Raw genomic sequence first — 23,982 nt, forward strand, 5'->3', positions numbered from 1 at the left:
CTGGGCCTCGTTTCGGGGAGGGGCGGGGCCGGTCCCCACGCGGGTGAGTGAGCCGCCGTCTTCCAGTGCCAGCCGCGTGCAGACTCCTGCAAGACCGCTTTGTTTTCCTGTGTGGACACAGTCCCTTCTGACAGACGACCGTCCCTGCACACCCCTCACCCCCTGACCGCGTCCCTGCCGCGAGATCGCCACACAGCAGCCGTGGTCGGTGTGTTTGGTAAAGCACATTCGGGTGTAAGCTCTCGGAGAACGACGGCACTTTTAATGGACACAAAGAAACATCAGAGAAAAGCAGTGTGTTCCCCGAGTGGCCTCTTCTGAAAGAGGAAGCGGGAGAGGACAGTCACCTCCACGTCCACGGTTTCCCTCCGAGGGCCCGACCAAGTGCAGGTGGAAGCACCAGCCTTCCCCGCTCAGGGCGGCCTCGGAAAGCCCGGGGCGTGGGCTCGTGAGACCTGCAGGGGACGCTTTCTCTCGCTAATCCCGGGAGACCCTTTCGAAGGCCGAGGGGGCCCAGGCCGTGGGCAGCCGCCGCGCGGAGGGGACGCAGCCAGAACCTGTTTCAGGACCGTGGGGGTCCGGGAGCAGCGGCCCGGCGCCCTGCCAGCCCGCAGCGCACACCCGAGGTCCGTCCTCAAAGGCAGTTTCGTAGCGAAGCCGGCACTCAGGTTCCAGGACTTTGAACTAAATTAGTCAAGTGTTTGGACATCGCTGAAATTGGGTCACAAACACTTACTGTCAAATATTGATATTTCCATTTTATCTAAAACAGTAGCTTGCCTGGCACATACAGAGAAACCTTTGAAGACTGGAGAAAGTTTACTGGAATCACCCAAATCTGAACCACACTTGGGGTCAAGTCATGAGAACTGTGCGCACGGCTCACCGGAGACCGAGGCAGAAATCGCGCTGCCCCTGAGCGGGACCGGAGTCCAGGCAGCCGGCGGCGGCTCTCACCTGCGTTCTTGTTGGTCTTGTTCTGCCGACTCTTCACCTGCTCAGTCCAGAGCGTAGGGTAGCGTGAGGCGATGTCTAACAAAGCAAAAGAAAACGATCATTATTTTTAATTCGTCACAAAAACACAAAATCTCGCAAAGGATTCAGGACGTAGCCTAAAACCCGGAAGAACCAATAGAATGAATAAATATATTTAAAAAGTAGTTAAAGGAACTGTGCACATAAGACAGTAAGAAATGACAATACACAATCTTCGCATGTTTTTTCCTTTCTTCATCCGAAAGTGTAAATAAAAGCTGCGTGAATCCAGACAGGCCCCACATGGTAGCAGTGGGTTCGGCACAAAGCCCCACGTGCGGAAAGGCCCTTGTGGTCGAGATGGGCATTCACGTGGACACGGGGCCTCCCCTCGGGCGGAAGCTCCAACAGGGAGCCCAGCATGTGCAAGACAGAAGTTTCGGGTCAACCGCGTCGGGAACGCACCTTCTCCGTCTCGCGGTTTAACGGGCGCACGGCACGTGTATGGGGTGCGGGGGTCGGCTGCAGTGCACGCCTGAGACCCCCACGGAAGCAGCCCGGCCGGCCCCGCCCGCCTTGGCCACGCGGCAGCCTGGCGACCCCGGGCGGCCCGCCTCGGCACGCCCACCACGCGCAGTGGGATTCTGAGGACCCGGGGCTCTTTGGGCGGCGCCCACGTCAGCTGCATCACCTCCGTGTGCGGTGCTGCCTGCCAGCCTCAGACCCGGGCGTCATGTGATGCCCGATCTGCACACTCTGTGACCCCCAAACCTGCGAAACGCTCGCAAACCCCCAAGAAAAGACACGCAAACCCGAGAACAGCCTCCAGCTCGACCTGTGAGTTTGGCAGACCCGAGGGACACGTCTCGTGACGTGAGGAAGCACAGCTCCGCAGCACACGGCAGTGCACATGAACAAGAAGCGTGGTGTGTGGACAGAATGGCAGCGTATGCTGTCTCACGCTTTAGCAGTAGCTGTTTTATATTATCCAGATTCCAGAATTCTGTCCACAGATTCTGATTGAAGAAGACACCCGTGTTCCACCCTTGTGGGGACGCACATGGCGGTGCTCCAAGGCCACGGAGGGACCGCAGGTGCTCACGGGGTCACGGGGAGAGGGCCACGCAGACCCTCCCAGCCTGGAGGCCACAGGCGCGCCCGCCCCCGCCCCGCCCGACGCCCAGCTCACCTTCTTCATCTCCTTGGGGCTGAGTGTCCAGCGCGGGGGCTGAGGCATCATCTGAATTCAGAACGGAAAACGTTTGCAAGGAGACTACAATCACGAGAGTAGGTTAAGTAAGTGTGCATGCGGGTGAGGCTGCGGGTTTGCAAACAGCCCACGGGTTAGCGCAGACCACCACCCAGGACACGAGGACAGGCCAGGGCCTGAGAGCACCCGTGTGCTCGGGGGCTGCTCCCTCCACACGCTGCCCGTGGGAAGCCCTGGACGCCGTCCCTGGAGGGCCAAGCACAGGCCCCAGGACAGGGAGCCAAGAGGGACGGGGCGAGCGGGGGACCCAGCGCTGGGAAGGACTCCGCCCGACTCAGGACCACCGCCCAGCGTCAGGAGGACAGCAGTGCCGGGAGGGGGGGCTGGGTGCCCCGGCTGTGCCCCACCGTCCTGGTGGGGGGGGCAGGGTGAGGGAGCCCTGGGTTAAACCGCTGCCTTGCATGTATCTGCACAGCTGAGGCCCCTCTGTCCACCTGCCGTGGACGGACCCCCGTGAGGGGCTCGGGTATGGGAGAGGGGCGGGGGGTGGAATGACAGGGACCCGAGTGGCGGGAAGGGAGCGTGGGTCGTGGAAGGACTGCGGGTCGTTTCACCGATGACACGCACCCCTCAGGAACACTCTTGATCTAAGGAAACATGCCCGATGGGTTTCCCGGGTCAAGTCTAAGGTCTAGACCGCAGAGAGTCCTGAGACACAGCTGGAGGACACGGCCCACGGGCCCGCAGGGACCGTCACCAGGCACGTCCGGGGCCCCGAGGACCAGCCCAGCGCATCCCACTCGCGCTTCCTCGTGTGGTTTGTCATGTAGCGACTTCAGGGTCAGCACAGGACAAACAGCAGCTGTGAGCTCCGACCTGCGGCTCCTCCCGCCCTCTGACGGACAGAAGCGAGTTCCTCGTGAGCTCGTTTTGCGGGGAAACCAAAAAGACGTTTTCAAACATGTCCAGCACCAAACAAGCTCTTGAGAACACCTTCCTCTCTGTTAAAACGCTGACAACAGGCAGCACCATTTCTCCGAAATATCCAAGCCTGATAATGATGGTGGCCATGAACCGCGGACTCTGCGGTCGGATGTTCACAATCTCCCAACAGAGTAGAATGAAATGGGGAATGTACTTAAAACAGTTAAAGCCTTGAAAGAGCAACCTGAGAAAGAGTCTTCGCCCATCTCGCGTCGTTCGGAACGAGAACAAACGCATTACTGGGGTCTAAGCAGGTCGCCCCCTCAGGGCCATCAGCCTGCCCCCAGGGTCATGGGGCCCGTGTCCGTCTGAAAGCTCAGCGGACCACAGTGAAGGCCATTCACCGGGAGGAGAGGACGGTGACAAGTGACAAGTGATGTGCCCCGGCCTGTCCCCTCCCCCTCCCCCACCTCCAGCCCACAGCCCCCCACTTTCTACCTGGGGCCACCCCTGCCGTCAGTGTGACTCCCCCGGGGCCACCTCCCTGCTCTGGCCCCACGAACACTCTGGCCCCACGAACACTCTGGCCCAGGAAAACAAGCCCAGGGCCCCGCCCCTGGAGCCGTCCTGGAGGAGGCGGGGCCGTAGGCGTGGCCGGCTGCGCCCTCCCTCCCTTTCCTAGTGGAGTCCCACCCACACGCCCACCCCGTGGCCTCGTCAAGCATTTCTTCTCTGTGTCTGGGGGCCGGGACCCTCAGAGGAGGAGGACACCCTTTGCTGAAGTCCCTCTGCGCCCACAGGCCAGCGGCCCCGGACTCCCCTCCACAGAGGAGGCAGGAGCAGTGAACAGGTGAGGGGCCGCCTTGAGGTAGCGTTTGCCCCTCCCTTCAGCATCTGATTGGTTTTCCTGATTGAACGTTGTCACTTCCTCTTTAAAAACAAGGGGCTGTGCCCACCCCGATCTTATGGGCTCGAATCCAAGCCCAGGCCCAGACGTGCCCGCCGTCACTGCACGTCACTCAGAAAGGGGCCGTTTCCCCTGCCGAGAGGCGGGGTCTCCTGTGCCACACGAACCCACCGCTCGCTCCCTCGCGCCTCCGCCCGTGGCTCCCCCTCACCACGCTGGCTGCGTTCCCACGGTTGGCACCGACTCGTGTGTGGGCCCGTGTAAAGGGCCCCCGTGACCTGCCAGGACCAGCCGTGCCCACCGGGGTTGCCACGTACACACTGAAGGGACCCGGGGGAAGGAAACTCTGGCCTATTTGGCTTTACATCATTTTTTTTAAATCGCTGTTTCATACACCATCACCTACATCAGAAAATTTAGTGCCTGAGGTTTGGGTACCAAAACAGTATTTTTATTTCATCTGGAAAATAACCTCTGACTTCGCAGGGCGGTAGGAGATCGTCGCCCGCAGGAGGTGAAGGAAGGCTATGGGGGGCTTCCACGGGGAGGGGCCCACGGGTGGGCCTGGCTCCTGCAGGACGGTCCCAGAGCAGCTGCAGGCTGGGGCGGGGGCAGGGACGGCCGCCCCGACTCGCTCCCCAGGAAGAGGCGGGGGCCTCGGTCAGTGGCTCCCAGCGATCACTCTACTCTAGGGTCACAGGGCAACGGCCCCGACACGGAACTCCAGTCCCCTCCAGGTGGCACTCTGGGGGGGGCACCTAACTGTATCTACAGGCGCCCCCAGTGCAGGCCTGGCCTGAGAAGCCGCGACGTGGGCACCCTGCCCAGTGAGTGTGCGGCTGTGGATGAAGAATATGCAGCAAAGCGCCGCAGCTCTGAGTGTTGTCGCCAGGACACGTGCAACGCTCAGAGTCGGGTGGACCGGATGTGACCCGTCACCATGGAAACCCATTCTGGGGGGTTACCTGTTCTTCCCGCGCCTTCCCGGGGGGGCAGCTTTTCACTGACGGAACCTGGAGGGGGACACAAGGAGCGGGATTAGTCTGGCTCTGCCTCGGTCCCGGCAGTTGTCACGCAGGCACTTCATTCTGCTTCAGCGGGTTCAGAGCGCCCCGTCCCTGTCGGGTTACAGGGTGCAGGCTGTCGGAGCCCAGAGCTGGCGCCCTCGTCTGAAGGAGCCGCGGGCCCTGAGCTAGGACGGGGCACCGGCTCCTGCCGCCGTTCCGACCTGGCCGGACGCGTGTGAGACCCTCGGACGCTCCCCACACTGCAGCTCCTCCGTCTGACAACTGTCATGGTGGCCTGCTGAGCCGCATGGCACCGTGGTGAGTGGGGACACACGCGGCACACGGCTTCAGCTCACCGTGTCCTCACTAGCACATACTCACACCTGACTTGCAGAGTTATCTGAAGGCACAGGTTAGACTGAACGTGACAAGTCAGCGTGAAACCCGCTCTGAGACGGTTTAAAGAATTTAAGTTAAAAACTTCTAACAATAGAATGCTATGCGAGTAACGCTGAATAAAAACCCCAGTTCCAGCTGGATTCCAATTTCCAGAAAGCAGAACGGGGGAACCTGGGCGGCAGAACACAGCTGACCAGGGGACTTATGATGAGATTCTGCGGGGCCTGTGTATCCCGAGTTTCCGTGACGGGTGCGAGGTGTCGCTCCGCCCTCCCCACCAGTCCGGAGCTGCTACGGGCCCCGGCGTTCTTCCTCAACACAGTCACGCGCGCTCGGAGAAACGCGTGCTTTAATATGTTCAAAATGGCTTGGGGATACTTCTGCTGGTCCAGTTCTGAATCTTGTATCCAGGGCTCGTTTAGAATGACCGCGAGCCAAGGCCAGGCCCTGCTTGTCACCAAAAGCATCTCATGAAATAGAGCTTGAAATTCGTCGTTTACTTTTCCAGCCTTGACCACGGCGTTGAAATGCAGACCGATACTTATATAGCAGTGGATGCCTGGTGGCATTTGGAGAGCGTCCATCCTGTCTCGGGGACCGGCCACAGCGTCTGAGCAGGAAATGCACAGCGCTTCACGGGGAAGGGTCCTGAGGGGACCCCAAATACGGGCGGAGGCCCCCATACCCACGGTGACGTGTCCTCACGCACGACCGAGCCCAGGGAACACAGTGCGCCTGCCCTACATCACCACTCTGGTAAACACAGCAGGCGCTGGAGACGCAGCCACGGCCCCGACCATAACCCCAGTGTCTGTGAGGTCACAGTGTCAAGACCGATGCAGGCGTGCGAACCCAGTTCGCCAGTGACCGAGAAAGACCACGGCTCCCAGCTCGGCCCGGACCAGCTGTTGCCATCGACACTGGGAGAAATGGTGCCTCACCTCCAGGCGTCCTGGTCCGGGTCAGGGGACGCCACGCAGGCCTCCCCGTGCGGCCTCCAAGCGCCTTTGGGGCCCAACTCCCCTGTCTCTCCCTTTTCTTAGGGGCTTAAGTTTCTTAGTCATCAGTTTATTTTTATCATGTGTTTCGGCAATGAGTCAAAAAAAATGTTTTCTACTTGTGGCCAGAAATCGTAACAGTTCGATGATATTTTTTAATATAACTCTGTAGACATTAAGGCTCTGAGCTACACGTAAATGCCGCAAATAAGCGCTGGCTGCCCGCTGGGGGAGCGCCTCAGGCGGATGAAGACGAGACTTTATATCCTAAGGACAGGACGGCTCAGGCTGCGACACACAGTTTGATCAGAGGCTCAGGGCTGAAGACGACCCTTCGCGAACTCTGTCCCCTCTGTGACTCGGCCGACATCCCCGCTCACCCGCCGGCCCTCTACACGCAATCGGCACCTGAACAAACCCACCCACGAAATTCCACCTCGTTCTTAATACGCAAGGAAGAAGTTTAAACCAGGCCCAAGTGCTCCTGAGAGGTGCTCTGTGATCCAATCCAGACACTGAAGGACGTCCCAGCAGGGCACCTGCTTGCCGTCCGCCCACCCACCCAGCAGTCCCAGGCACCGTCCCCAAGTCTGAGGACACAGCCGAGCGCCATGCTCCAATGGAAAACAGTGATGCAAACTGGACTCCACGAACCCGGAGCCAGAAAGCAGTCCCATCGCTTCATCCCTGTTTTCTGGAGATAAGGGCGCGCGGAGGAGCTCCCAAGGGCCAGGAGCAGGCGAGATTCTGGGGCACTGCCTGGAAATAGAGGGTCTGGACGCTGTGCCAACGGGCTGCTCGGCGAATCCTCAGGTCTGTCTCTGCTCAGACACGCGGCCCCTGCTCCGTGCTGCCCCTGAGACCCAGATCCCAGGGACCCTGCCTCCATTCCACGGCAAGACGACTCCCACGCCGGTGCTATCTTAATGGCGTGGCTTTCCTCGCATCGGAGCACGCATTTTGGGGGGAGGAAACTGCAAGAGCACCGCGGGCCCGGAGCGCCTGGGGTTCAGGGAGGAGTGATGAGCTACGGAGTCCTGTAGCTCGGAGCACTTGGTTCAAATCCAGCTCCGCTCCGCAAACCGGCTCGGAGCCGAGCAGCCTGGAGGAGGCAGGGGCCGGCTACCAGAGTGGTGGTCTGAGGCCGGCCCCTTCCTGAGTGGCTCTTCTTTGAAAATAAATAAGGACAGAAGACCCGTGAGGTCCTCGGCGGAGAAGCCAGGGGCCGGGCGAGGTCAGCTCCAGGCGGGGCTGCCAGCCCCTCGCTGCCGTGAGGCAGGAATCACGCCAGGGCTTATCCCTTTCCGGAAACCCCGCGGCCGAGGGCGGGGTCACAGCACCACAAGGTTTGCTTCAGGGGAAAAATAAGAGAGGAAAGGAAGAAGGAGGGACAGGAACAGCAGGGGAGGGACGGGGGCTGCGTCCTCTGGTATTCGCTGGGCCAGCGTCTCTCTCTGCTGTCACTTTGAGCTTGGCCTGGGCTCTCTGGGAGCAGAAGTCCCGAGAAGCCCTGCACTTGACCCTCAGCCGCTCCATCCCTTGGGGCCCCCCCTCCACGTCAGGGAGGCTCGGCTGCTCCTTCCCTCTCACCCCCGAAGGGGACAGTGTGCAGGTGACGTAGGTGACAATGGGAGAAGGCGGGACATGGGTGACAGACAGCTCCTGTACCCGCCAGCTCGGTGGCCCCGGGCACACGCCTTCCCCTGCGAAGGGGACGGTGCAGGTGCTCCCACCTCCGGAGTCGGAGGGAGCAGGCAGGACACGTAAGGACACGCAGGAGGCACACAGCACACGCTTAAAATTCATCCTGTGTGCCACCTGTGGCCTCTCTCCACATGTGTATGTCTCGCATGTGACGGAGGTGGGCAGCTCACTCCCTGCGAAGAGCAGCACTGTCCACTCCGAGCAGCCAGCCAAGAAGAGAGCCACCGCCGGACACCGCGGGGCCTGCATGATGTCAGCCCTGTGGTGACAACGGCCATTCGTTCACCCAACATGTGTCCCCAGGCCTGGACAGCAGCACTCGTTAAGTGTGAAGCTTGTCCCCCAGCTGCCCGCAGGGTCCCGAGGGCCGGGTGCAGTGTCCGTGTTTCCTACTTTCACGTCCACTGAGACACACGGTTTAAAAGGCAGCTACTTCCTGTGTTCCCAGGGTGCCGGGGGAGGGTGACTCAGTCCTCCTCCCAGATTCTCCCAAATAGCCTGGCAGGTGTCATGGTGCCACCTGGACCGTGATGAGGCTCCGAGTGCTCAGGGTTCGGGGACAGGGTCCAGCGAAGCCGACGCGGGCTTCCCTGGGCTGGGACGCTTGGGCAGCAGGCAGCTGCCCCGCAAAGGGGCCTTCGTGTCTGCACCGTGCTGCCTGCCCGGCCCCAGAAGGCAGGGCCACCACTGGCCACACTGTGGTGCTGACATCAGGCGGGGCGGGAGGTATCCGGTGTGAGGTCTGCCCCTCTGGCCAACGTGGAACAACGGGTCACCCCCCGCAAGATCTCTAACGGCCAGAGGGCCTTCTGCACCGTTCCTGCCGCACCAGCGGCCCCGGCCCACCCCGGGGGCCCGGCCACAGCTTTCTGTGACCTTGGGGAAGCCCCGTAGCCCAGAGACACCGGGGACAGGAGAGCTTGCGAGGGGCCAACTCGCCACTTGCCCCCCGGTGACCATAGCAGCAAAGGACTGGGTCCCCTTTACGGCAGCGGACACCACACAGCCCGAGTTAAAATGAAACAGAGCACAGTGACAAGCGCGTGGTGATAACAACGCAAGTCTTAGACCCTGAAAGTCCCTTTCTTCCTGAAGGAAGAGTAGCAAGAACAGCAAGATGTTTCCTAAGGAAAAGCAATCATGCCCGACGCTATTCACCAGGTGGTTGAATAGTTTGAACACAAGTCCGTGTTCGGAAAAGAGCGAGAAAAACAGAGAGCCAGGCCCACGGGGCCTCACCCGGCCACCCCTGCAGGGCCGAGCTGACCCCCAGCCGACCCAGGAGGCTGGCTCCCGCTGTGGCTGCCAGCCTGTCACTGACAGGTCCCCAGACCCGTCCCCAAGCAGGCACTGAAGCCCCAGCTAGTGACCACACCTAGAGGTCTTCTCGTCCAACAGTTGGCTTATTTTTGAAAATTGTAGTGTGAGTTCAGTGCCCTCAGACACTGCCACAGGCTGAACCTTCTACTAGAAATTTTACGTCTCCTATGTCCCGGTATCAAATTATGGTTTATCTTGTCACGGATGTAAAATGAATGTCTTCTGGCCTCCAGAAATGGCTGTGGTGGCCTGTGTGAGAGAGAGACGCATTTTATATCCTTCTCTGAAATAATCATGTCTTTAGTTCAACCTCCACAGCCGCCCCCTCATCCGGGCAGGACCCCCAGTGGATGTCTGAAATCGAAGGTGGGGCTGAGACACGGGTGTGGCAGGGCGGCCGCCTTCGATGGCAGCCACAGGGACAGCCAAGAAGACAGGACGACCGCCTCGCACCCGATTTCTGGCTCAAAACCAGCAGAAACCAGCTTGATCCAACATGGCGACCAGTTTCGCTAAGATGAGGTCACACGCTCACTGGGATCACGAGTGTGCCTACGACACACACAGACACACACCAGCCACCCTCCCGCACACAGGGCAGCCATCAGACGAGAAAAGCCCAGAGGGACACACGCCGGAGGCGGACGGAGCTCCTGAGAAGCCCCCACCCCTTTCTCGAAAGACCCTGAACCCCCTCCCCCCATGGAGTCCCCCACCCCCTGCAAACGAACCTGCATGAAGGAGGCAAATTCCCAAGGGGGGCTGCTCGGCCTGAGGAGTAGCCCCCTCCCTGTCTCCTGCCTCTCTGACAAAGTCACTTCCACCCTAGACCACGTGTGTGCGTGAGTTTGGGTCCCTTCCTGCGTGAAGCCCACGCCCCGCTCAGGCGCCTGTGTGTACGTGTGTAGTTCTTCCTACACACTGAAAACTGTGACAAAGTGTAAGCTATAGATCGGGTGCAGGAAGAGAGCAACAATAAACAGTAATCAAGTCGAACATTATTGTAATAATGTACAGCAATGAAAGTGATGAGGATGTGCTCTCTCCCTCTCCCCCCCCCCCCGCCCTCCTGTCAAACACCTGACTTTCCCCTGGGACTGTCCAGGCCATGGTTGGCCTCGGGGGCCAGAACCATAGGAGGTGACACCGTGAGTGAGGGACAGTGGTCCTGAAGCCAGGCCGCCAAGACCGACCTCTCTCCCTGGTCTCCTCGTCTGCGGGAAAAGTGGGTTCCATGTTCGTGTCTTTCCCACCTTTTCACACCAACCCCCAGCACCCATTCAGACACCTCCCTGTAACAACTGTGTTTAGGAAGATGACCATCAGGACGAGAAGGCACCGTGAGGGGGACACGAAGCCGGTGCCTCTGACCTGGAACCCTCCAATGCACGCAAAGCGGCTTTCAGCTCGCGTTGGAATGGTTTTCATGAAGACGCACTTCGGAGACACCGGGACTCAGCCACGGCGGTGCCGCTGATGTCAGTGTGTGGAGACCGGGGCGTGTTTTCAAGTTCCTCGGTGTCACGGGGCCCTTAGCTCAGTGCCAGAAAAATTCATGAGTGAGAAACTAAAAATTAAAAAGCAGCTTCTCCTTATGAAGTTAACATTTCCAGAAATCATTTCGCTATTCAGAGACATGGAGTTCCACCATTTCAGGTGCACACAAAATCACGAGGCATCCTGGGAAAATGGGACAATCACGGATAAATCAGCATAAATCCTATGTTTCAACCTGATCTGCTCCAACCCAAGATCTTTTGCCATTGTTAAGGGGGCCCCCCCAGAACCCCAACTTGGCAGTGGAACGAACAGGAGAGGGTGAGCCCTGGACGGGACCACGAACTTTGCCCTCTGGCCTCGGGTGGGGCGGGGCTGTCCAAGCCCAGGTCACACGGGATGATGTCCCACCTGCCGGGAGAAAGCTGGGCCAAGAGACGCCCTCCCTCCTGTGCCACTCCTCCCCCTCCTCCCCACAAACACCTTCCTGCACTTGACCCTGGTCTAAAGGGGCGGGTGGGGGCGGGTGGGGCAGGTGAACCTCCAGGCGTCAGCCCCCGCCTGGGGGATGTGCCCCCTCCTCCCTCTGTCGCCCCGAGTTTGCAGCTTCCCTTCAAGCACACGCCTCCCACTGGGCCGTGCACACGGGTCCTCTGGCTGCTGCAACATGAAAATTCCTGCACGTAGGTTCAGCTCACAGTGTCTCAGCCGGCTTTGTACTCGTGCCAGGAACCAGCTCCTGGCCGGGGCGCAGGTTACGGAGCGAGATGAGATTAAAACCCTGGAGCTGGTCCCAAACGACTGGGGAGAGGTCGCTTCAAACACCCTCCGTCCCAGAAAAGTCCCAGGTGTTGCAGCTCCCCCGCCCCCCAGCAATGCCGGCTTGGAGCCTTTAAAGGGGGAAGAAAAGGGGGAATCCCTGTGGGAAAACAAACCAGCTACTTGCGGAGGGAGGCGGCCGGGCCCCTGACCAGCACGAAGGGCCACCTCTCAGCTGCAGGGGGAGTCCCGGGGGGATGGCCCACGGGGCCTGCGGGTCCAAGTCTAAGCAAGGAGCACCTGCTCCTGGGCGGGTGGGGCCCAGAGGGCAGTGACCGGTCCTGAGTGCCCGCCCAGTGGGACCAAGCTGCCGTGAGCGCACCGCCCCCAGAGGCCCCCGGAGCCCCCTGCCGCCCCGGCTCACGTTCACGGCGGACGTGGGAGCAAACCCGTGACGGGGACGGCCAGGACCAGAGCCTCTCAGGAAGAAATGACGCCCCTCCTGTGCCAGCTTGTCCCCCTTTCTCAGGACCCGCCTGCAGGAGGTCTCCCAGAATTCTGGACACAGCGAGCCACACGGGTCCATGTGCTGTGGGGCACCGCCTAGGACGCTGGGCCCGCGGCGTGGGTCTGCATCGCTGCCCCAGACCCTGAGCGCCACGCCTGGCAAACCCGCGGGGCTGCTCGCGTGTAAATGCGTGTAAATTAACTACCAGTGCGCGCTGAGGGGATTTCTTAGCGGGAAGGTGAAGTCTGGATGCCCCCCAAGCCCTGGCCCAGCGGGACCCAGACACTGTCGCCTCCGCGGGGCTGTGCCCATGTGTGTGAGGCTGCGCAGGCCGGCGGTGCCCACACCGGAGGGGCCCGACCCCGACACTCTCCTCCTGATGCTCCCGCAGGGCCAGCTGGAGCCCGCTGCTCACCAGTCACAGCGCCCGAAAGGACGATGGGTGATGGGGCAGACTGCTGGCCGGCGTGACACTGGGCTCCGTACCCAGCGTCTCCCCGCCCACAGCCGACAGGAGGTGGGCCGCCCTGGTGAGGGGCCACTCGGACAGACAGGGCTCCGGGCTCCAGGCCAGTCCCTGTGTGGGTGGAGGGGCAGCTTCTGGCTCCCTGTCCCCAGGCACTTCCCGGGCCCTGGACCAGCCGCCACGCGGCATGGGTCTCAGGGCCAGGACTCGGGTGTCCCAACTCCTTATGTCCTGCACAAAGTGCTCCAGGCCCAGGGTCCCCCCAATGGTGCTTGGGGACCACGGGCCACGGAGACAGAGCTGGAGGCCCAAGGCCTGGCCCAGCCCCTTCCAAGCACAGACGCCTCGGGCAGCACAGCAGGGAGGTGACGCGCCTCCACCCAGGCCGCCGTGACGTCCCACGCATGGTGGCAACGTCATCCCCACGCACCTGGGGCGCCGAGCCTGCTCTCTCCACTTGGCCAGAGCCTCACCGATGGTGAACGTGAGAGTGGTCCCCCAGCCCCTATTTACAACTTTCTGTCCCCCCACAGCCCAGGGTGCACCCTCCCCTTGACTGGCCTCTGCCCGCTCCCGGGCCCCTCCCCGGTCAAAACTCCAGGGAAGGTGTCAGACCGGGGCCCAGCCTTAGAAGTCAGCGTGCCACCCCTCCCGACGGTACCTGCCCGTTAACTTTTTAAACTCGTGACACACTGGGCTCCTCCACAGAAGCACGGACGCGTCAGCGCACAGCGTCACGACCATCAGACATCGGGACGCCGGCTCAGGACCGCGGAGTGGCCCACGCACGGTCCCCCACCACAGGCCTCCCTCTGCAGTGACGGCCTCTCGGGCCGAGCACGACCTTGTCTTTGTGGCTCTCCAGCCAAGGGCGTCTGAAGGTGAGAGCCGAGCTCGCCCGATTCTGAATTTTACGTGGCTCTCGGGCTTGTGCTTTGGGTCCCTTCCCTCACGACCCTGCACCTGTCACTGTCACGAGGGCAGCAGCCCATCCACAGGACAAAACAGCCACGTGCTCTCTCCAGTCAGAGGCGGGGAGGTCCACGCGCTCACAGGTCCTGTCGCTGCCCAGGACGCCCCGTGCGCGTCCCCGGCTCCAGGAGGGAGCGGCCCTGTGCCCCTGGGTCCCCACCCCGCAGACCCTGCCGACACGCCACACAGGCATCCGTGCCCTCCTCCGGGCCTGGCCTGCCACTGGGGCGGCTACATGTGTTCACAACAAACACACACGTGCACATCCTGAGTGGCAGTTACAGTTTATGGCCGGATTTGGAATCTCTTTTCATTTTTTCATTTTTATTCCTTAATTACATTTCACTCATTATGGTACTACAGTTGTCCCCCACGCCCCTCTCCACCCAGCACCTCCCACTCTCTCAGGCAACCCCCCCCCATTGTTCACGCCCACGGGTCACACTGCAAGTTTGTCAGCTTCTCCATTTCCTACACTTTACTTCCGCGTGGCCACTCCGTGACGGCCCACGTGTACCTCCCCTGCCTCTTCCCCCATCCCCCACCGCCCCGCCCCCACCTAACAACCATCCAACAACCACCACAACCCTCTCTGTGTCCACGATTCTGTTTTTGTTGTCCTTGTTTGCTTAGTTTGTTTTTTAGGTTCAATTGCTAATAGACATGTATTTTTTTGCCAATTTATTACTCATACTTTTGATCCTATTTTTCTTAGATAAGTCCCTTTAACATTTCATATAATACGGGTTTGGTGATGACGAACTCCCTTAGTTTCTCCTTGTCTGGGAAGCTCTTTATCTGCCTTTGATTCTAAGTGATGGCCTTGCTGGGTAGAGCAATCTTGGCTGTAGGTCCCTGCTTCTCGTGAATATTTCTTGCCAATCCTTCCTGGCCTGCAAAGTTTCTTTTGACAAATTGCCTGAAAGTCTTCTGGAGACTCTCCTGGAGGTGACTAACTTCTTTTCTCTTGCTGCTTTTAAGATTCTCCATCTTTAACCTTTGGCATTTAAATTTGATATGTCTTGGCATGGGCCTCTTTGCATCCATCTTGTTTGGGACTCTCTGTACTTCCTGGATGTGTGTGTCTATTTCCTTCACCAAATTAGGGAAGTTTTCTTTCATTCTTTTTTCAAACAGGTTTCCAATTTCTTGCTCTCTCTGGCACCCCTATGATGCAAATGTTAGACCTCTTGATCTTGTCCCAGAGGCTGCTTAAATTATCCTTATTTTTGCAAATTCATTTTTCTTCTTGTTGTTCTGATTGGTTGAATTTTTTGCTTCCTTATGTTCCCAATCATTGATTTGACTCTCAGCTTTGTCCACTCTACCGCTGTTTCCCTGTAAATTGTTCTTTATTTCCTTTAGTGTATCCTTCATTTCTGACTGGGTCTTCTTTGTGCTGTTGAGGTCCTCACTAAGTTCCCTGAGCATCTGATAGATTGTTTAGCTCCATTTCGTTTAGTTCTTTTTCTGGAGTTTTGATCTCTTCTTTCATTTGGACCATGTTTCTTTGCCTCCTCATTTTGGCAGCCTCCCTGTGTTTGTTTCTATGATCAGGTAGAGCTGCTGTGACTCCCTGTCTTGGTTGTGTGGCCTCCAGTGGCACAGCCTCCCCTGTCACCCAAGCTGGGCCACTGTGTGAGCTGAGTACACCCTCCTGTTGTAGTTGAGACGTGGGTGCTGTTGGCAGGTCCATGGGAGGGATGTGCCCAGACCAGTCAGAGGCAAGGACTGGCCGTGGCCCCTGAGGGTCCAACCTCTGCCTCCCTGGAGGGTCAGCTGTGCAGGGGCAGGGTGGTGATGCTCCAGTGTGGTCCGTAGCTGTCCACCGGGTGTACTTGGCCCTGGGGTTTCCCGGGCGGTACAAGCCAAGGGCAGCCCCCACCTGTCTTTGCCTGGGGCCACCCTGCCTGAGTTGTAAGGCAACCTGAAGTGGCTGCTGCTTGTGCTGGGCTTGGGGATTTCCGGGCGAAGCCCAGCTGTGAATCCAGGCTGCCAGTGCTGGGCCTGGGGCTCACTGAGGCCAGCTGCTGCTTGTTTGAGAGGATTTAGGAGCCAAGATCAGCCATTCGCCTGGAGAAGCAGCTTGGGTGGGCCAGTAAGTTGGGTGGGGTAGAGTCTCCGGGGATCTCCAAGGCGGGTCAAACAGTGTCAGCCAGGTTGATGGAGCCTCAGATATGGCACCAGCCTGCCAGGTCTGTGGCTTTGCAGAAGGGAGGGCTCAAAAAGGACAACGGCCTCTGCCCACCTTGATGCCAGGCACTTCAGCCTCTCCCCAAATGCCACTGGTGCCCTTCAAGTTGCCACCTCGGTGCTGGAGCTCAGAGGGAGTGAGTCTGAGTAGGACACTCTGTGTGTGGTTCCATTAAGAGGAACTGCTTGGGGCTGCAGCAGCCTCTGCCACCAACTCAATCCCTGCTAGAGTTTGTCGCCAGAAGTCACAGGGTCTTACCTTCCAGGCACTGGAACCCTGGACTGGGGGGGGCTGCTGTGGGGCTGGACCTGCTGCTCCTAAGATGTCCCTCCCGAATGTCCATCTGTCACACGTGGGTGAGGCACCAGCTCGTCCCACGTCTGCGCCCCTCCCACCAGTCTGGATGGATGTGGTTTCTTTAATTCCATAGCTGTCAGACTTCCCTTCAATTTCAGTTCTGATGGTCCTGAGTGATGGTTGTTCTGTATTTTGTGATTTTGATGTGGTTGTGCAAAGGTGAGCTGTATCTGCGTATGCCGCCACCTTCAAAATCTCTTTTTGATTTTCAAGTTTTCATAGCACAGACTCACATGGTAGGGGTCGTATAAACCCCAGGACAAGAGGGGCCTATTGGACAGTGATGTGCACCGGGGCTGAACGGCCGGGGGAGCCCCACCGCCGTGCCGGTGCGGGTGGCGCTGGTGAGCCGGGACAGGCAGCAGCTGAAGCACCGGCGACGGGAGCGGGCACCTGACACAGAGGCCCGGGGGACTGCGGACGGTGCGTTTGGACCGGTGCCGGCATCACCCATCCCAGTCGCACGCACAGGGCGCCCCTCGCCCGTGTCTCTGGACCTTCTGTGAGGTCGTGTGTGCGTCTGGGAGACAGAGAAATCCCATCCCACAAGTTCATCGTGAGCTCTCCTGCCTGCGTGTGCTTGTACACTTGACCCTCCCAAAACCCTCACCACAACTCTACAGAGTTTCACATCTGTTCCTGACATAAGCCCCTGCTGTCCCAGCCCAGATATTGGCAGAATAAAAGCATGAATTCGACTGCGATTAACAGAATTTTCCCATAACCCGGAGGGAGTTGTGGAGTCTATTAGTACCAGCAGGTGCGAGACAAGCCTGGCTACACCCACGTGCAGGTCACGGCCACGGAGCTGCGCCAGAGAAGTGCAAACAGACACACTCACGCAGACGGGGGACGGGAAGCACCGGTCTGCACTTGGCCTGGACCCTGGAGCCCTCGGCCCCGGGCCCCTCCTGACAGTCTTTCCCACACTGTGAACTGGGCCTTCAGGAGAACCGACAGCCCCCTCCTTCTCCCAACACCACCACTTGCACCGAAAAATCCAGACGGGCACTGAAAGAATGGGCCACTCCCACACAGTAGGTTGTTTCCGACACCCGGAAACAAGACGGAACACGTGGTGGTCTGAGGGCAAGAGCAAAGCAGGACGGGGAGAAGGGAGCAAGTTCAGGCCACTTTGCACGCGGGTTTCTGAGCGTCTCGGGGCTGCCACCGGGCTCTTCCAACGGGACCACGGAAACAGCCCCCGTGCGTCTGGGCGGAAGGTGTGCCCCACGGCGGGCGGCACGGGGCCTTCACGGGAAAGCGTGTGTCAGACCGAGGGACACACAACGGCCAGCTCAACCTGTTGTTTTTTCCCTTTTTCCGTTGACTCCATGAGTTTGTAAAAGAATTATTAGGTGCAATGGTAGCTGACTAAAAATATCTTTTCAGCAATTTTTAGGTTGTGGATGACAACATAGTTTTTAAAAATAATATACTTTCAGGCCACATGATGCTCGCTCCATGGCTTCCCAGCGATGACCAGTCACTGGAAATATTAGGTTTCGTGTTACCGTTAATTACAGATGTCATCATTCTGGGGCAGTGACGAGTTCTGTCCTGTAAGTGGCTCCTGCTATAAATGTCCGAATCGACAGCAGAATTGCTAATTATAACAGGCCTGCCCTCTAAATAGAAAACACATCTAAAAGCAAACTCTCAATGCAAGCGTTTCTGTGATTTACAAGAAATCAGGGAGGGAGATTTGTGCTTTACCGCTGATCTGTGCCGACAGGCACTGCCCGCCTCTGGTCCTGCCCTCGGAGCCCGATGCGGAGACCGTGACGTCCTAACGAAGAGCTGCCAGGTCTCCCAGACGACTGATCGAGGCGCAAGGCTGCAGCCGTGTTCAGACAAAAATGATCCAAACGATTTACAAAGTTTGGGGTAAACTATTAATGGGAAAGAGACTACTCGATAGATTATTCTCCCACCGCCCTGACTGCGTCCAGCATGTCGGGCCCCAATGAGTAACGAGAGCCACACGAGCAGGCCGTCTGGACACGGGGCCACGGAGAATGAGCCACTGTTTCTTTGCAAAAATATACATACAAAGCCAGAAATTTTTACTTTTTTTTGCCAAAGAAAATATTTGGTCCTTTCCTCTGCTGACTACAGCCCTTGTACTTATTTCTGAAAACTGAGGCCTGGCGCGGTTCAGACCCAGTCTTCCACTGGTGAGCCGTCCTAAAAACAGAGGTTTCGTAACATTTTAGGGTTTGTCCGGCGACACAGACCCCTTCCCATCACTCCTCACGAGGCCACCAAAGCTGCCTTTCTGTCCACTTACAAACGAACACAGTTATGACGATCAGAAAATCACCCGCCAGTTAAGCCAGACCTACCGGGGCACCGGGGCGTCTTGTGGGCCACGGCGGTGCCACTGATGGGCCTCCCGTTGGGCGTGACACACCAGCAGTACCCTGTGTAGCTGTGACACTGGACCTGGAGAGGTGAGAGGACAGGACGGGCGGTCAGCACTGGGGGCGCCTCGCTCCCCTCCTCTTGGGGGCCCCGCGCTCCCTCGGTCCTGCCTCTGACCACTCGGTGGGACGGTGTGGTAACCGGTGCAGGACCCGGAGGGAAAGCCACGGCGGCCCTTCCTGGACGCCCGCGTGCACTGGCCCTGCACGGTCGAGCATCTCCCCTCTTACAAACGGGGAAACTGAGGCCTCTGGGAGGTGACAGAGCGCTCAGGGTTCCAGTGTGCCCGGTGCGGAGCCAAGACTGGCACCCGCGGCGGTGAGATGTTCCTTCCACTGCCCCCGTGGCTCCCCTCCAGGTCCCTCCGGCGTCTGCCCTGCCCCGGCCACCCTCCACGCTCCCCGAGCTCCGACCTGCCCCCACCACCCGCCCGCCCTCTCGCTCTCCCTTCCCAGGTGGAACGACCCCCCCAGAGCTGCCCCACCTGACTGTAGGTGCCATCGTCACTGCACTCCGGGATGAACACCTGCTGCAGCTCCTTCCGCGCCTGCTCCTGCGTGTACTTCCTCTCGGCCACACACCTGGACACGTCTGCGGGCAGGAACAGAGCAGAGCTGCGGTGACTCGAGGGACACGTGCGAGTCAGAGGGGCGTGGGAACCGCCGAGGCGGGGCGAGGACGGCCTTGTGAAAGGCCGGGTGGCTGAAGGGCAGGGCCCCTCCACCCCCGACTCGAAGGACGCGGAGCTCAGGGCAGGCGGCCACACACAAACAGGCCACAGGCTGATCCCCGTCCGGCGCCTGCCTGGGCCACGCGCTGGGTCTCCAGCTGGGGTGGGCACAGGAGGCGATCACTGGTTGGTGGATATTTCTCTCTCACGTCCAAGTTCCTCCCTCTCTAAAACTCAACGGAGTCTGACAGTCAGATAGAAGGGTCCCTCCCCCGCGCCCTTCCCATCATTCTGCCCTGGCCTTTCAGAGATTCCCACGGAAACCGCCGCAGCAGAGCTCACAGTGAAGCCCACGTCCCTGCTGCGCTGCGGGGAGGGGCCGGGAGGCAAGAACCCGCGGGAGCGGAGGGGGGTGAGAGCACCCGGCAAAGGAGCCGCTGCTCCGGGAGCGTGAGGCTGCACTGCCCGTGTCTCCTCCCAGGGTCCGCACCGGTCTCAGGCGCCAGGCCTCACAGTGCGGCCACAGAGCAGTCGCGGGACGGGAGGCGCCTTCTGGAACCTGGCCAACCACGGGCAGCAGCCCCGTGGGGCGGCCGGTGGCACGGACACAGAGGGGACACTTTGTGGCGTGCGCGGCCGTTAAACCACGAACCCGCACACCTGAAACCCAGGCAAAATAAAATTCAGAGAAAAACAGCATTTCGGCGCATGTGCTCTCCCTCTGGACCCCACCGGGGAGCAGTGCGTGGACTGGGCCACGGCGATCCGTGCCCACTGACTGCACGGCCGCCCGCTGCCCCCAACGGCGCCCACTCCGGGGCCCCTCCCCGCGGCACAGCCCTGTGGACTAGCGCCGCCCGGACCAGGAAAGGCGCCCATTCCTGACGCCGGTTTCGGACTCACAGGGGAGGGGCAGATGTGTGAGGCTGCGTAAACAAGGGCCCCTCTTCCTGACCCTGGTCAATGGAGCCTCCGCCACCGCGGTGTCCCATCCCCACCGGGCCTCGCGCCCTGGGACACTGCGACAAGCACCAGTTTCCTTTCTCTGAGCCGGCCTACGTGCACCTCATCTGAATTTTAAAACTTGAAAAGAATGGCTTCCCCGAGTTTTCTTAAGTGTTTCCAGACTTAAATAACAAGTTGTCTCGATCTTCAAGGCCCCGTGGACTGAGAGGTGCTTCTTCGAACCTGCCCCCTGCCCGGCATCTTCAGTCGGCGACGTGTCGATGGCCTGGTGGTGAAAACTGCCAGCTGGACAGGGGACCATCTGGGCAGCAGCCCTGGCTCCTGGCTCCGGTGATAGCACGGGGATGGGGGCGGGGTCAGAGTGCCACACGCACACAGACCCTTCTGCGGGGGGCGGCGGCCCGGGCGGCTGTGACCTGGGGGGAGGCTTGCCTGTGTTAGGGGCCTACGTGCTGGAGCCACTCGTGGGCTGGGGGCCTCCCACCCCGACCGACGCTGGGCCCGGCTGGCCAGACCTCAGCAACATGTGGTTTTAATGCGCTCTGTGTTTTTGCTGCGGAGAAATCACTGCTTTGCTGGACTCCAGGCCTCCTTTTTTGGGAGAGCCTGCGGTTCGACTGGCGAAAGGGGAAAGTGATATGGGCCCCAGCTTGCCAGGCCTCCGTGCGGGCGGGTGGAGAAAGTTACCAATTACATCCAACGTTTGAACTCTCGTGGAACATGCCAAAAAGCATACATTTTCCAAACCACTCACGGGCCCGCTCCTGGCGTGAACGCCTTCTTTTTAAAGACGCCACTTTAGCCACCGGTCAGAGAGCCCTCCAAGCTGCAGTGTTTGGCAGGGCGCTGAAGTCCAGGTTTGCGTCTGACTGGGCTGACTGCTCAGTCAGAGGAAGCAAGGAGGACCCAGCAGCAAACATGCAGGCCTGTCCCTCGTCCCTCAGAAATAAGTCCACTGTCACCTGCTCAGTACAGATGGGGTGGCCTCAAGCACCTGCCTGAGGGTCCCCATTCCAGACACCCCAGCTCCAGCGCCAGAGTTCACTCTGGAAAAATCTGGCCGGCAGCCCTCGGAGTCCGTTCTGCCAAAATACCCAGAACACTGGGCAATTCCACGCAAAACCACTAACAGCAGCCATGCATTACGTTTGTCTTGTCGATCATCGCAGAGGGGTGAGCCCAGGTGACATGCACCTGTGCTTCAACAGGCCCGGGTGGCAGCAGGTGCTCCCGCCCCTCCCCAAGCACCAGCGACACCTTGAACAGCACCCGGATGTACCTGGCCTGTGCAGCGAGCCTGCCGCCCGCCCTGAACAGCACCCGAAAGCACTACACAGCCAATGTGCACACCCCAGAGGCTAAATTATACACCCTTCTTCACACACATCAAAATACTAAGCCCAACTGCAAAACCGCATTCTTCTGGACCATGCATTTTTTCCCACCACTTTCTGAGATCAGAGTAGAAAGGTGTGACGTCCTCCCTTGTGGCTGTGCGCGCAGGTGCCCATGTTCTTCCGTGTGTCGGTCCTGCTCTGTGCTCCTGTGAAGGGGCAGCAGGGTCCTGGCCATTCGGGGGGTCTCGCTGCAGTTCTACCCTGGACACCTCGTGTTACCGGTTTGAGACTTAAACCCTCAGAACACAAGCATCCTCCTTTTTCACTGTGGCACAACTACACAAAACACAAGGCCACCGTTGTGACCGTTTGGAAGGGTGGGACACATTCGGTGTACCCACAATGCAGTGTGGCCACCGCTCTGCCCAGCCCCACCCAGAACACCCGGAGGACCCCCGGGCCCGGCCACTGCGCCTCTGCTCTGCTGATTCTGCACATTGCAGATGAACGCAGTCGTGAGCAGTCGGTGCGGACTCCTTGACCAAATTCTGTCCCTGGCACGTGTTCGGGGTCATCCACACGGTGTGTGTCCCCAGCCCCCCCTTTCTCTTGGCTGAAAAACACCCCGTGGTGTGGGCGGACCACGGCGTGTTCCCCTGGCTGTGGGTGGGCACGGGGGCCAGTCCCGGCTGGGTCTGCTGTGGATCACGGTGAGGCGGGCACTGGCGGCCGAGTCTTCGTCCGAACGCCTGCTTTCCAGTCCCTGCGTCCGAACAAGGAGGGGACCTGCCGGGTTGTGACAAATCTGTGTCCACCTTGCAGAGAGACCACCAACTATTTCCCACAGAAGCAGACCCACTGCAGGTTCCCGCCCCCGGGACCGGGCTCCCAGGCGCCCACACCCTCCCCGAGGTGGTTTTCTGTCTCCTGCATTTCCGGTCGCTGTGGCCTCCCTGGGTATGAGGCAATGCACCGCAGCTTCCGGGCTCACGGCGGTTTTTAAGCTGCGGTCAATTTATACCTCGTACGAAAATTCATCTCAACTAAAAATTGAACATTAACGCCTTAATTCAATCAAATTATTGATCCAATCTTCTTCTAACCAAAGATTTGAATCACTTTACTAAACCCAAGGAAAACCCTTGGACCCAAATTTGATCACACGGTGTTCTATTCGCCCACGAGGTCGGAGGCCAGACTCCCAGAGAACAGAGGGCTCTGGCCTTCGTGGCCCTATGGGCATCGATAAGGGAAACAAGTAAAACGTTGCTTCCCTTCTCGGGGCAGACAGACGTGAGGGGACCAAGGTCACCAGGGCCGAGACCCAGGCCCTGCCCACCCGCCCCACAGCCAGTCGGCCGGGTGGCCCAGCCGTCCCTGACTGTCCCTGGCCCTGTCACTTAAGAGCTGGGGGAGAAAGGGAACTAAGGTTTCATGTGAAGAAGGCGTCACCACCTTAAATGCACGAAGAAAGAGACAAAGGGACACAGCAAACCCCTGGGTGCGTAACTGGCGTTGCCAGGTCACGAAGGACGCCGCAGGGACACACTGTGAACTGCCTGGAGGCCACACTGAAGGACCCAGCCCGTCCCTGAGCCCCTGCAGGGCCCAGCGGGTCACCAACAGCCAGGACTGTCGATGCCTCAAAACACATCCTGGCCAGAGCGGTCGCCAAACGCTTCTTTACGGGCTCTCCATACAACCGGGCGAATTTCCAAAACGTGCCTAGGTGCTCCAGCTCGGCCAGCGGGACCCACGGCCCCCTCAGCCCAGGGTCCCCGAGAGAGCAGCACCGGGCCGGGCCTCTCAGGGCTCAGGGGGCTCCAGCACCAGGCACAGGGGCTCCCGTCTGACCCCGAACGACTGCTCTGACCACCACCCAGACCTAAGTGGCCCGGCATCTGCACAGCCGTGGAGAAGGTTCTGGCACAAGGAAGGCCAGCTCTCTGTCAGAGTGGACAGAGCCAGTGGCGTCATGAACGGGCACTGGGGCTGCTGTGCGGTCCCATCAAGCTGGGCAGAGGAAGCTCCGGCGTCTGAGCCGCCCTGAGGTTCTCGAAACACAACATGACAGTGACATTAACAGTGACAACCTCTGGTCTGGGCTGCCATGGCCACGTTGCTGACTCCTGCCTGTCACGTCCCCTGGCGACCAGCTTGGGCGGTCCCTGCCTGAGTGACCATGATGGCAACGGCCAGGGGGCACCGCAGCACACAGCGGTGACGATCCGGCAGCTTCTGAAACGGCGCCCCCCTCACAGACGGTCCGTGCGAGGCTCAGTCTCCGAAAGGCTCGGGAAGCTGCATTTGTCGGGAGATTTCATCTCCAGAAACCTCATAGTCCGAGGTCTCCCGGCACTCGACTTTGATCCTTCTGTTCCCTTTTGG

The 23,982-nt window shown here is 59.6% G+C and overlaps 1 protein-coding gene across 2 annotated transcripts in view; it reads right to left on the reverse strand.

Moving 5' to 3' along the window:
* The window catches only part of SMOC2 (SPARC related modular calcium binding 2), a 76,930-nt gene that overhangs the window by 30,143 nt on the left and 22,805 nt on the right, over positions 1-23,982 (reverse strand). Inside the window, exons 3-7 of one of the 2 annotated variants that reach the window (XM_053668677.1) lie at positions 19,106-19,212; positions 18,543-18,642; positions 4,982-5,029; positions 2,165-2,215; positions 958-1,032 (exon numbers count right to left, since the gene is read on the reverse strand). In XM_053668677.1, coding sequence (XP_053524652.1) covers positions 958-1,032; positions 2,165-2,215; positions 4,982-5,029; positions 18,543-18,642; positions 19,106-19,212 — 381 coding nt within the window. Of the gene's footprint in view, positions 1-957; positions 1,033-2,164; positions 2,249-4,981; positions 5,030-18,542; positions 18,643-19,105; positions 19,213-23,982 lie in introns of both variants that reach the window. The other variant, XM_053668676.1, reaches the window with a different exon arrangement.

This window comes from Artibeus jamaicensis, unplaced genomic scaffold (genome assembly GCF_021234435.1).
Source record: "Artibeus jamaicensis isolate MK-2021 breed Jamaican fruit bat unplaced genomic scaffold, CSHL_Jam_final contig_497, whole genome shotgun sequence".
Classification (NCBI taxonomy): domain Eukaryota; kingdom Metazoa; phylum Chordata; class Mammalia; order Chiroptera; family Phyllostomidae; genus Artibeus; species Artibeus jamaicensis.